Genomic DNA, 13,624 nt, shown 5'->3' with positions numbered 1-13,624 from the left:
CAGTGAATCTGCATTTTTACACAGACAGTAGGGCAGAGGAAGTAATCAGATACGCATTTGTCTCAGGTGAGCAGAAGGATGACTGAGTTCTGTCAATCTTTTGTCCCGTACCTGTGAAAATAAGCTATCAACGTACATTGCCAGGGTGAAATTCAACAGAACTGTTTTAGGGTAAAGATCCTGAGGCCCACAAAGAATTTCCTTTGGGCAAATTGTGAGAGAGAGGGGCAGCCTTTTTTCAAAAAAAAGAAAAAAAATCTTTGTAGCTATCTTTTTTAGGAATAACATGGGAAGCAGGTGGTCCTGAGATTTATTTTCTTTTCACACGTTAAGAAAACTAACATAAGAACAGAAAACTAAACACTTCATGTTCTCACTCATAAGTGGGAGTTGAACAATGAGAACACATGGACACAGGGAGGGGAACATGACACAGTGGGGCCTGTCGGGGGGTGGTGAGCAAGGGGAGGGACAGCATTAGGAGAAATACCTAATGTAGGTGACGGGTTGATGGGTGCAGCAAACCACTGTGGCATGTGTATACCTATGTAACAAAACTGCACGTTGTGCACATGTAACCCAGAATTTAAAGTATAATAAAAGAAAGGAAGGAAGGAAGTAAGGAAGGAAACTCACTTCACTTATGGGCATCATATCTCCCTCTAAATTGTGTAAGTTCTCAGTGTTTTTTAAAGCATGAAGTCTTACAGATTTACTTATACATTTTGAGAATAATTCGGTAAGAGAAATGGATGATCATGTGGAAGTTTTAACACTGATATTGCCTTCTTTTTTGTTTTTAATTACCAGGTTAGCCATCATCCACCCATTTCTGCCTGTCACTGTGAATCAAAGAATTTTGTGTTTTGGCAAGGTTTGTATTTCAATTATAATTTAAAATCAAATGTATGAGCCTATGAAAAAATGTCTGGCTTCCAAAGGGACATTGTATTCAGTTTAGATTTCTACCTTTGGAACTCAGTGAATGTTGGTAATTGGTGCAGAGGTCAGTTTGAGAAATCGAAATTCCTGGTTTCAACATGAAACAGTTTCAGCTAGGAGGTAAGACTGCTTATCTTGGAAGCAATGCCGTATGGAAGAGCAGAGCTCCATGCGGACTGTGCCGGTGCAGAGCCACGACCTTATCTCATGTGCCTCATTGTCTGCATCTGTAACATGGAGGTTCCATCTGCTGCCTTCTTGGTTTTTGGGGGTGTGCAAAGACATTTTAATTCTGAAGGAAGACTCTATGACACATCATCAATGGTCATAATCGAAAGAGATATGCAAACATTACAGTAATTCCTGGCCTTTAACTCACTGGGGCTTAAGAGTTTGGATTGAAGTCTCTACTCATTAGTTAAGTCAGAATGTTACAAGCTTGCCTAATACAAAAAAGTTTCTAAACTCCTTTACAAAGAAAAGAATATGTACTTAAATGTGAACATTAAGTGTAAATAGTTCCTTCATGTTTAGAAGGGTGCTTCATTACTCACAGAATGACTTTTCTCATGAGCATTTTCTTAACCTGAAAACACATAAAAATGATAGAACACTATAACTGTACTCTATTGCAAAAATAAATCATAAATTTATTTTTATGATTTATTGCAAAAATAAATATTTTATTTATTTTATGATTTTATTTATTATTTTAAAATAATAAAATATTTTATTAATAAATATTTATTAATATCATTAATAAATATATTAATAATATGATATGATAATTAAATATATTAATATAATATGATATCAATTAATATTTATTTATATTATGAATAAATAATAAAATATCATTTATTTCTTTATTTTATGATTTATTTTTGCAATACATATAAATATTTGATCATTTCTTGGTCATCACCAAGAATCAGGCATTTTGTGGAGATGGCACGAAATTCCCTTAGTTCATCAAAACGGAACCAGGTGGTTATCACAAATGCACAAATAAATCCAAGTTTCCACACGTAAAACATAAAGCCATCATGTGAGGTAAAGTGCTGGGCCCTGGCCTACATCTTAACAACCAGTATAAACACATTCCTTAAGTTAATCCCACTCTCTCATAAATCTTATTTTGTAAATTTTATTTTATCTGTGCTCGCTTCGGCAGCACATATACTAAAATTGGAACGATACAGAGAAGATTAGCATGGCCCCTGCGCAAGGATGACACGCAAATTCGTGAAGCGTTCCATATTTTAAAAAAAAAAGGCCGGGCGCGGTGGCTCAAGCCTGTAATCCCAGCACTTTGGGAGGCCGAGACGGGTGGATCACGAGGTCAGGAGATCGAGACCATCCTGGATAACACGGTGAAACCCCGTCTCTACTAAGAAATACAAAAAACTAGCCGGGCGAGGTGGCGGGTGCCTGTAGTCCCAGCTACTCGGGAGGCTGAGGCCGGAGAATGGCGTGAACCCGGGAGGCGGAGCTTGCAGTGAGCTGAGATCCGGCCACTGCACTCCAGCCTGGGCTACAGAGCGAGACTCCGTCTCAAAAAAAAAAAAAAAAAAAAAATAAAAATAAAAATAAAAATAAATAAAAATAAAATAAAAATAAAAAAATTTATTTTATCTGTATTTAGAGATTTTTTTAAACTGTAATCCCAAATTATATGTCTTTGATATGGAAGGAAATGTATATATAAATTAATTTTATTGCTAAACTGCAATTACTTTTAGTATACATCTTATGCTCGATATATTTGTTAACTATTTTTGCCACTTAGTTAAAACTTATAACAATATTTATTGCTGTCTGGACATTAAAGCACAGTAGAGTCTATGTTTGTATGTGTAATGTGAATATACACCCACACACACACCACACACATTGTTCCAGGCTTCTTCCAGCTCTGTTAGTTGAAAACAAATAAAGAGCATATATTACAGAGAAACATAGATAGTGGGTTTTGTTTGTTTGTTTGTTTGTTTTTTGGTGCACAGTTAATATTTTCACCTTGGACCATTTTCAGGCACTTATCATACTAAATCAACAATATAGAATCAGTTGTCATTCCAAAGGTTTTTTGTAAAGTGTAATACAAAAGTTAATTTTTACAGAAGAAGTGATTAGATATGGGGTATGTCTTTCTTGTCCTCTGCCTATGTCATTTAGATATCAGATGGAAAAACAAGTTCTGGGGGAAGTCGATGGAAATCCTGCCTGTGGGAACACTGAATGTCACGCTTCCAAAGTAGGTGACTCACACCTCCCTTTTGGCCTCTTGTCTGCTTTTCTAAATCATAAATGGGTATTTTAAACTCTAGAAGATGGTAAGGGTTTATTTCTCCATATACCCAAGGCTTCTGTTACCTTTGCCAAAGTTTTGAGAATAGACTCCCACAAAAACAAATGAGAACTTAAGCATATGTAGCAAAGCTTCCTGTCTATTTCTTCACATCCTCCATTCTTCAGTCAATACCACCAGGTACCTCCCATGACCCAGTCGTCATGCTAGTTTGATTTTATATAAAAGGTTCTCCTGTTTAGCCATTCTTTGCTATACAATTCGGTTTCACTTTTGAGTTCATCTTAGATCCAGGGAATATTTTATCAAAGAAGAGTGATGAAATTCTTTTATGGTTGTGTTCTAGGGATACCGCCTCTAAATATTTTGAAATTAATTGGAATTTTTATTGAGGCCAAGGGCTTGTTTCTTCGGTTTTATCTATTTGAATGACAGAATTTCCAGATGAATTGGATATGGAAGAAGGTGAAGAGAGGGAGATATTCCTAGGACCACAAAATAAACTTTGAATATTTGAACGTGTAGGCCGGGCACGGTGGCTCACGCCTGTAATCCCAGCACTTTGGGAGGTTGAGTGGGCGGATCACGAGGTCAGGAGATCAAGACCGTCCTGGCTAACATGGTGAAACCCCATCTCTACTAAATATACAAAAAATTAGATGGGTGTGGTGGCATGCGCCTGTAATCCCAGCTACTCGGAAGGCTGAGGCAGGAGAATTGTTTGAACCTGGGAGGCGGAGGTTGCAGTGAGCTGAGATTGTGCCACTGCACTCTAGCCTGGGCGACAGAGCAAGACTCCATCTCAAAAAAAAAAAAAAAAAAAAAGAAGGAAGAGAGTTTTCCTAGGTATATATGGTGTCTACATCATACCAATTCATAAACTTTGCAGAAACTTAGAAGCATCTTTTCTATGTTGATGTGACATTTCATTTGAAAATATATGTAATGTACAAACTTAAATGTGATTTGAAACTATTATCATTTCATTCCTTAGCAGAAATTCTGTAACCTTGCTCCGCAGAATTTGTATTAGATTTGTGCCATCTTAGTATGCTCCTCAGTCTTTTCCCGAATAATTATTCACATCTGAGGTCTTAAACCTGGAGTACGAAATAGTGTTCCCAGAGTGATCTTTCTTCAGTGCACACTCTATGGTGCCTACCTCCTACCTGGAATCCAGCGGTGGCCCATTGCCTGCAGGGTAAATCCAGACTCCTTGGTAGGTCCGTGCAGGCCTTCCCGGCTCTGCCTCATCACACCTTTCCTTCCTTGTGTCCTGCCACCCGCATTCACCTGGAGCACAGCATTCACAGGCTTGGATGCCTTGTGCTCTTCTGACCTTTGTGGCTTTGTGGATGCTTTCCCCAGCCCATAGTGCCCTCCTACCTTCCCCAGCCCATGGTGCCCTCCTACCAGCCATCCGTGCTTACACCAAACCCAGCCTCTTCTAAGGTATCTTCCTTGACACTCATCCCACGTTCCAGGCAGATTGAAGGACTAAAAACTCTTCCTTCTGTGTTCTGATGATGTGCACATTTTCAGTATTTGTTTGCATATCCATCTACCCTCCCATACTTTTGTCCCCAGAAAAGCAGGAAACAGGCTCTGTTCCACTTTGTAGCTTTAGCACCTGGCCCATAGAAAGTATTTAAATATTCCTTAAGTGAATTAACCACATCGTAAATACTTATGACCACAGAGGGAATTTCAAGACAAAAATGAGAGGAAAATCAGGGAAAAGAAAGCTTTGGCCAAAGAATATCCTCATTAGTAAAAACAGTTATATGTATTTGTGACCTTCGTTGTTTTTCATCAATGTTACATTCTTCACTAGGTACGGAGATTACTATGTGTGGAATAAAGTCACCACTTGCATACACAACATCCTCAGTGGAAGAAGATGGATAGAACATTATGGAGAAGTAACTATCAGAAATACCAAAAGCAGTGTTTGCATTTGCAAACTCACATTTGTCAAGGTAAATACTATCATACAACAGTAAAGGAAAATGAGTATAAAACGCTTCTTAAAGAAGAAATAATCACCTTAAATAGCAGCAAGTGAATTTGTCCTGTATCATTGGTCCTTACGGACGTTTTAGATAAGAGAGCAGAACCAACTGATAGAGTTTTTCAAGGCATGCAAGTTTCTGAACATATGGAGGTCAAAAAAGGCACCATCTAAAACAGAAAAAAACACATTTCTTTTTAAAGAATTTTCTTTTGAAGTAGCCAGTCAGTTGTTCACTAAATAAAATTCCGGAAAACACTTCTTGACTATAAATCTTCTAGTTTATATTTCTGTTTCTCTTCCTGCTTGATTATGTGTTCAAGTGATCTGATTTTCGGGAACTCATTATAATGTTGTCATTTTCTGCAGACACTTGATGTAGTCATGTAGATGATCACCACCAGTCACTACGTGCTTATCTAACCCTGCTGCTGTTATAATTCAAATAAGTTCAACCAGAAACATTAGCCTTGTTAACAAGAAAATTTTGGAATAGAAATGCCCAAAAAGCGCCATTTTCCCTCAGTTTCTCTGGTCTGAAGTGGAACATTCAGTATCACTGCCATGTTTGTTTGGATGTGCTACTGAATTCAACATGGTACAGAAACCCCACCCAGCTACCTTACCTGTTCAATTCATGATCCCATTCTAATATGGTAGACAGGTAACATAATGGAGTCTTAAGACTCTAATATTTTCTTTTCTCAGTTAAATCCTTTTAAGCCATATTGGAAGGTTATGTTTATTTCAATTGAATACCTTTATTTTAGCCCAAAATGTTGGTCATTACCTTTTTTCTTAGAGACTCATAAGGTACCTAGAACTGAAGAGCCAAGATCCCTATGTGCTGTGGCTTGGTGATGTAAATATGTACATTTGGCTTTGTAGGCTATGAGAAGCTGCAGTGCAGTCCCGTCTCTAACACTTGCAGAGCCTGTATAATTAACTAAAATATGTAAATCAAGCCTGTACACTATCAAATAGAATATGCTCTATTTCTTTGCCTTGACAAATACACTTTTTATAACAAAGCCTGTGAGGCCAGGTTGGACCCTTCAGAACGCTGTACTGTAACCCTGGCGATGTAGGACAGCCAGTCCTGGCCCACGGCCTTCCCTGCTTTCTTCCCACCTCTGGCTCTGTTTTCACTGCAAGGGGCCTCATACACACATATATAGGCAGTCCAGCCCACACATCTAAGCTCTGTTCACACCCCCACAAACAGCCACCCTTGGCCACCCCTCAGACCTAAATGTGCACACGCTGGTGGGTGGTCTGCCCTTGGGTGCATGAATCCAAGGAAAAGGGCCTTGCCAGCTGTGGAATAAGCTTGGAGCTACTTGGACAAGGAATTCTAGGGTCCTGTATACTTGGGGCCTGATCTGGAAGGGGGATCATGGGGTCCAAGTAGGCAAACTGCCATAGACTTCTTATCCCTTGGGAAGGAGTATGACTGGAAGGGCCACATGAGGATCCTCCTGATAAAATTTGGCCATTTATAGATTCTATGAAAATTATTTCACAAACAATTTCTGCCGCATGGCCAATTGAAATTTATTAAAATCCATGAGCAAGAGGAAAATTCAAAACAAGAGGGAAAAAAATTGCTAGCCTAGAAATTAATATTGGGTTCTTAGGATAGAAACTGAGCCTTCTCTGTGATATGTTACCATGTTATGCATGGAATAGAGACCATCCCTTTCTGGAAAGTTAAGCTAACTCTTAGAAAGCCAGCCCTCCATATAAAACATTTTGAGATTTCTGTATTTCTGAAAATGGTTTGAATAAGGGACTTCAAGGCTAAGAAATTTTTCTATATGGAAAATATAGGGAATTATGTTATTAAAGCCATCAAATGTCACAACTGGGGTTTGGTTTTTCCAGGTGAATTATTGGAATTCTAACATGAATGAAATACAGGGGGTGGTGATAGATCAGGAGGGGAAGGTGGTGCACCGGCTGTTTGGAAAGTGGCATGAAGGACTCTACTGTGGTGTGGCCCCCTCTGCAAAGTGCATTTGGAGACCAGGTGAGAGTGGCCTGAGTGTTCTGCCAACAGGAGGGTGCCATGGACAACAGACGGGAAGGGAATATCTGGTGATTCTATGCAACTCATATTATGTCTCCTTTAAGAGTGAGATTAAAAATGCAGATGCTTATGGCAATTATAGTTACATTCATACTTAAAATATAAGTTATACATAAGCCCCAATATTTGATATTTCATAATAAAAAATATAGGCCAAATCTCTGACATTCAGTCAGAGATTGGGCTTCATGAAAAATTGCTCAAAGTGTAACGCCTACATTTGAAAAGCTAGGTATATTTATTAAGGACTTTAGATAATCGAAGTATACAAACTTAAATTCTTACTCATGTTATTTATTCTCTGCTTTAATAAAACAAAGACTACAAACATTTATAATCCACAAATTCAACAACTCACCAGAATAAGTGATCTTTTCACTTGAGCCTCAAGAGGTGGCAGTATGTTGACATTTGATAAAAGGCATCAAAAGAGTTCTGATAACACATTAGCATATAACTGAATATCAAGTATAAATGGAACAAGTACCCACATGACAGTTATTGTCACTGGAATTTTGTTAGTTAATCCCTAACTAAAATTAGTTGTTAGTTTCCTAAGAGTCATCAATGAGTATTTAAATTTCCTGCTAGTAGAGTGGCTAGTTTATTCATTCCTCAACTGTTTATTGAGTGCTGGCTGTGTGTCAGGCTTTATTCCAGGAGCTTGGGATACATCAATGAGCAAGACACACAAAGATCCTGCCTTCAAGTTCGGTTAAAAAGTGGCAAAAAAAATTAATTTAGATCTTCATATTTTTATTTTCTAAAAGGAAGCAAACAAGTGTTTCTGGTGAACTCTTAATGTTCGGAGTTAATTGCCATAATATTTAGTTAACCAACTGAATATTCAAGAGAAATATGGAGTAGTTTAGCTAATGAAGACTACTGTATGTGCAGTTTTGTTTGAAACACAGGATTGTATTAAATACACGAATCCGTCAATTCTGATCATCAACACAAAGTTTCCTACCTAGGAATGTCACCAATTTAATTCACTTGAAAAAATTTATAATCTTGCCGGGCGCGGTGGCTCAAGCCTGTAATCCCAGCACTTTGGGAGGCCGAGGCGGGTGGATCACGAGGTCAGGAGATCGAGACCATCCTGGCTAACATGGTGAAACCCCGTCTCTACTAAAAATACAAAAAACTAGCCGGGCGTGGTGGCGGGCGCCTGTAGTCCCAGCTACTCGGAGGCTGAGGCGGGAGAATGGCGTGAACCCGGGAGGCGGAGCTTGCAGTGAGCCGAGATCGTGCCACTGCACTCCAGCCTGGGCGACACAGCAAGACTCCGTCTCAAAAAAAAAAAAAAAAAATTTATAATCTTGTGTTTATGACTACAAATTTGGTGTTAGTGTGGGGTATTAAGCACTGGGGTAAGTCAGCTTCTTCCGTTCCATAAACCTTTCCCTCTCACAGTGGTTCATTGGCCTCTTTCCAGGTTCCATGCCAACCAACTATGAGCTGTATTATGGCTTCACAAGGTTTGCTATTGAGCTCAATGAGTTAGATCCAGTACTAAAAGATCTCCTTCCACCAACAGACGCCCGGTTCCGGCCAGATCAAAGGTGAGGATGGCAGTGGTATTTAACATGCAGACTATGGCTGGATGCAGTGGCTCAAGCCTATAATCCCAGCACTTTTAGAAGGCTGAGGAGGGAAGATCACTTGAGGTCAGGAATTCAAGACCAGCCTGGGCAATGTAGTGAGACCCTATATTTAAAAAAAAAAATTAAAAATTAGCTGGGTGTGGTGGTACATGCCTAAAGTCCCAGCTAGTAGGGAGTCTGAGGTGGGAGGATCGCTTGAGCCTGGGATATTGAGGCCACAGTGAGCCATGACTGTACCATTGTACCGCAGCCAGGGCAACAGAGATACCCTGGCCAAAAAAAAAAATAAGCAGACTATTATGGCATGGGGCTTTAGAGGTCATTGTGACTTATTTTTACTACCATCATGTATTTGTATTCAATCCTTTCTTCATTCCCTTATTCAATATTTGAGTTTTCTATGCTAGGAAAAGCAGTATTCATAGAATGATCATAACAGATTATCTCAGCACATAGTTCCCCACAGAAGGTAAGATAACAGAGATGCTTTTTTAACAGAAAGTTTCTCCCTCCTCCTGAAATTTACCAAAGGTCTGCAAATTTGTGAACTCTTTCTTAAATATATAATCAATCCTCACCCAGTGTTTTTGACCTTTTTACTTCTATAATTCTCTAACATGGAGTATCTTTTAAACTGAAGAATAATAGGATAAGTTACAGGGGCACCCAGAAATGCTTTGAGTGCAAGTCTGCAATTTGCCCAATGTGGTTTTGATCCCACAGAGTATGAGATATACTCAAAATACAGTACCTTTAATACCTTCTGATTCTTAGTTTTTTATTCTTATGTAGTTCTGAACTCATGATGTTCATTCCTATGGAATTCATTTTACTTTTCCCAAAAATTCTATATGCCATACAAATTCCACTCAAGATCAATTTTCTGTTTCCCATGTATTTGTGGCTTTATCTGCCATCTGCCAAAATGCTCTCAGTTTTGAATGTTCTACTATTTAATTCTCTTGTATTTTCCCCTCTCTCTAGAACATGCTGTCTCACTATTTAACATTCAAATTTATTAATAAACTTCCTGTACAATGTATACCATATTATATTCCTGTTCTTTGCTTTCATTTTGAAATGTAAGCATTTGTAAGTCACCATTCAGTCTGCTTTTTCCTCCTCAATTCTATTTCAGTATTCCCTTTCTGAATTTCATTTACTATTCATTTCCCATTCTGTGGCCTTTTGTAATTTTCCCCATTACCTTTTCTTGTCTCATCAGTTTTACACTCTCCAGTAAAACAGGAAAGCTCCTTCTTTCTCTGCCTGTTCTCCAAATAGATGGAGAATAGCCAGTTACCATCCTCCATTCTATGGCCTTTTAGCAAAAGCTTTCTGATAATATAGAAAAGGAACATGGCTGTGACTTCATGCTCTTCTCCCCCTGGACTCTGCAGTCGTCCTGAAAATCTCAAGTTATAGAACCCTAGACAGCAAAAAAAGTCTTCAAGGCCAAACCACCCACCTTTCACTGATATTGCTGATTATAATAATTCAGTTCATGTATGCAGAAAATATGTAAATCCCGGGAGGCAGAGGTTGTAGTCAGCTGAGATCACACCACTGCATTCCAGCCTGGCGACAGAGCAAGACTCCGTCTCAAAAAAAAAAGAAAGAAAGAAAGAAAGAAAAGTATGTAAATTGATGGACAGAGGAAATGTGGCCTGGGGCAAAGGCGAGGAGACATCGCCAGAGTGTTACTGTGCAGTAATTTATGTTCATAACAATTAGAAAACAATTTTGTGCAAATGAGGTTTTTTCCCCCAGAAGAGAGGATAATGTGTTAAAATATCAACTGCTTTCTGCTTAGATTTTTGGAAGAAGGAAATTTAGAAGCTGCAGCATCAGAGAAGCAAAGAGTAGAGGAACTCCAGAGATCTCGGAGACGATATATGGAAGAAAACAATCTTGAACATATACCAAAATTTTTTAAGTAAGTCGGTTAGCTCCCATAGCAAGTTCATGTTTTGCAAATGGTTGCCACAGGCAATGAGAAACTCCAGTTAAATGAAAATAAAATGGGTAAATGGATTTTGGTATCTTTGCTTTTGGCAGTGAAAATATTGAATCGATTCTGCACTTATGAGAAGTTAGTAACTATAAAAAGAAGTTTTTTCTACAGCTCTTCTCTTTTCATGGGCAGCAGAAAAGAGTGAGCTTCCCACCCAGAAGGCTCTTTGTCCTTCAGCCGCACTCTTGAGAATGGTGGAAACTGATTCCTACTCCCTTAGCCAGAGACTGAACCAGACCCCACTGCCCACAAAATCATCCTGGCTTTATTAGGATTTGATTTTATTTCTATCACACAAAGCTTGTGTGTGTTTAGATTTGGTCTCGCTGTGGTATGATAGTAGGTGATTATTACAGGATTATTTGCAGGATTATATATACATCACACAGATTAATCTGAGGTTTCCAAATCCATCTGTTGCCCTCCAGAGCCAGGACAAAAAGTTCAGGGTAACCTTATCTCCTGTAGACTTGTCCTCTTATGACTGCCCTGGGGTAGAAACGCAGCCTTGCCCTTCAGATTTCTAAAGTGTGCTCCTTGGACATGGGCCTGGCAGGGGCTCTTAGAGCTACTGATATTGCATACTTTTAGTGAAGGAGAAATCATTCTTGTGGGTCCAGGGCCTGAAGTTACAGTATTTGTATATGCTTTGTTGGGGGCTATTTACTTTCTACCCCTGCCAGGAGGTAATTTGTTCCTGCCCTCAGTTCCTCTCCCCCTGGCCCTACCTACTTCCATTTCACACATTTAACAACAAAAATGACTTCACTTCTGGTCAAAAAGAGTCACATCATCAGTAGTGAGCAGATAAGACACTAACTGGCTTACAAAACACTGCTTGTATGTTCATGTCTAATCTACAGGAGAGGGTCCAGTTATAAGGTTACCTTGATGTGATTTGTGACTAATGTTGATGTTTATATTTTCACAGAAAAGTTATTGATGCCAATCAAAGAGAAGCCTGGGTTTCTAACGACACCTACTGGGAGCTTCGAAAGGACCCTGGGTTTAGCAAAGTAGACAGCCCTGTTCTTTGGTAGACTGGGAATGTAGAGCTAGCCAACATATCACATTCTGAATGAATAAATAACTATGCACAATTATGTTTCTTATAGCTATGTGTGGTTTCTGGGTCCACTGAAAACCTACCATTTGCTTTTCTATTCATCTTTATAATGGACTTTCAGAAGTGCATTAGACAAAGCCCCTAACCACTTTCGGATCCTTTCTGTTTTGCTGCAACCATATTCCTTAAAAAAAAAAAAAAAAAAATCCACACCATCCTTGGAAAGCAGAATAAAAGGAGCAGAATATAAAATCCAAAGTCTGACAAGTTTGTAAAGAAAAACAAATGGTAACTGGTGCTTAAAGCTGATCGAGAAAGTTAACAACAACATAGAAACCACAGGATTGTTCCACTGTCTGGAAGCACCATCCCCTATCGCAGGACTCCTGGGCCACAAGCAGTCAGTCAGTGCAGGCTTCAAGTGTGTGTGTTTGATGTGGCGTGATTGTGCTGGCCTTGTTGAAAAAGATGTGATGCTTCTCAGAACCTGTTCCATCTGTATGCCATTGTTCATGCCTTAAGAAATGCAAAGATGTACAATAAATCATTTTTTAAATGTGTGCTCATAGGTTTATGTGAAGAACAGACTTTTTTGAATCATGGCATGATTCACTTTCTCAATCAGAACAATTATGAGACTAACTTAAATGGGTTTTTTAAAAGTGAACAACACATGCTTTACTTTGATAAGTCAGTTACCATATCGTATGTCTGAAGGGAAAGAAGGAAAAGGTGTGCTAAGTAGATCTCTGTATTTACGTTGCTCGTTAATTTCCTGTCCTGCGTCCAGAAAATAAACCATCCCTCTCCACCTAACCTCACAGTGTGCCCTATTATTTGGAAAAATCTGTCTTTGATTTGGACATTTGTCATCAGTGTTAAAACCTTAAAAACAAAAAGCATATGGAATTCCTGTGTGGACTTAGTAGTACTATAAATGTAACTGTTTTTGAGTGAAGCACCATGTAATCCATGTCTGAATCCCATGCCCACTCCACTGGCACTAGTCGAATTCCACTGAGAACAGAAGCAAGGGCCGGGCGCGGTGGCTCAAGCCTGTAATCCCAGCACTTTGGGAGGCCGAGACGGGCGGATCACGAGGTCAGGAGATCGAGACCATCCTGGCTAATATGGTGAAACCCCGTCTCTACTAAAAATATAAAAAACTAGCCGGGCGAGGTGGTGGGCGCCTGTAGTCCCAGCTACTCAGGAGGCTGAGGCAGGAGAATGGCGTAAACCCGGGAGGCGGAGCTTGCAGTGAGCTGAGATCCGGCCACTGCACTCCAGCCTGGGCAACAAAGCGAGACTCCGTCTCAAAAAAAAAAAAAAAGAAGCAAGAATGCTAGTAGCTTATTTGCATTGTTTAAATGAATTCTATGCAAAATCATATTTCAAATTTTCATCAAGTGATTCCATATGGTACATGACCACATATTAAGCATTTACCTTGCTATTGGCAGAGATATGAAACTTAAGCTAAGGAATGTATCCATCCCAAAGCAGGAAAGCAGAAGTGTGTTTTGCTTACTTCAGGATTTGTTTTTCCTCCACTAATATGCAGAGGCTTTTGCAGAAAACTTGCAA

At 39.2% G+C, this 13,624-nt stretch overlaps 1 protein-coding gene and 1 non-coding gene across 11 annotated transcripts in view; both read left to right on the top strand.

The window, feature by feature from the left end:
* Positions 1-12,608, top strand: part of OSBPL6 (oxysterol binding protein like 6) — a 209,423-nt gene extending 196,815 nt beyond the window's left edge. For all 10 annotated transcript variants that reach the window (XM_050750532.1, XM_050750531.1, XM_050750539.1 and 7 more), the window contains 7 exons: positions 811-874; positions 3,121-3,199; positions 5,088-5,232; positions 7,149-7,293; positions 8,792-8,918; positions 10,774-10,896; positions 11,906-12,608. In XM_050750532.1, coding sequence (XP_050606489.1) covers positions 811-874; positions 3,121-3,199; positions 5,088-5,232; positions 7,149-7,293; positions 8,792-8,918; positions 10,774-10,896; positions 11,906-12,014 — 792 coding nt within the window. In that variant the 3' untranslated portion in view covers positions 12,015-12,608. The remainder of the gene's footprint in view (positions 1-810; positions 875-3,120; positions 3,200-5,087; positions 5,233-7,148; positions 7,294-8,791; positions 8,919-10,773; positions 10,897-11,905) is intronic.
* LOC126933338 (U6 spliceosomal RNA) lies at positions 2,101-2,207 on the top strand. The gene has a single exon (XR_007718561.1). It is a non-coding gene; the product is annotated as a U6 spliceosomal RNA (small nuclear RNA).
* Positions 12,609-13,624: the final 1,016 nt, after the last annotated feature.

The sequence above is a fragment of the Macaca thibetana genome, chromosome 12 (assembly GCF_024542745.1).
Source record: "Macaca thibetana thibetana isolate TM-01 chromosome 12, ASM2454274v1, whole genome shotgun sequence".
In the NCBI taxonomy this organism is placed as follows: domain Eukaryota; kingdom Metazoa; phylum Chordata; class Mammalia; order Primates; family Cercopithecidae; genus Macaca; species Macaca thibetana.
Note: the sequence above shows the minus strand (reverse complement) of the source record. Positions and strands in the feature narration are given on the sequence as shown.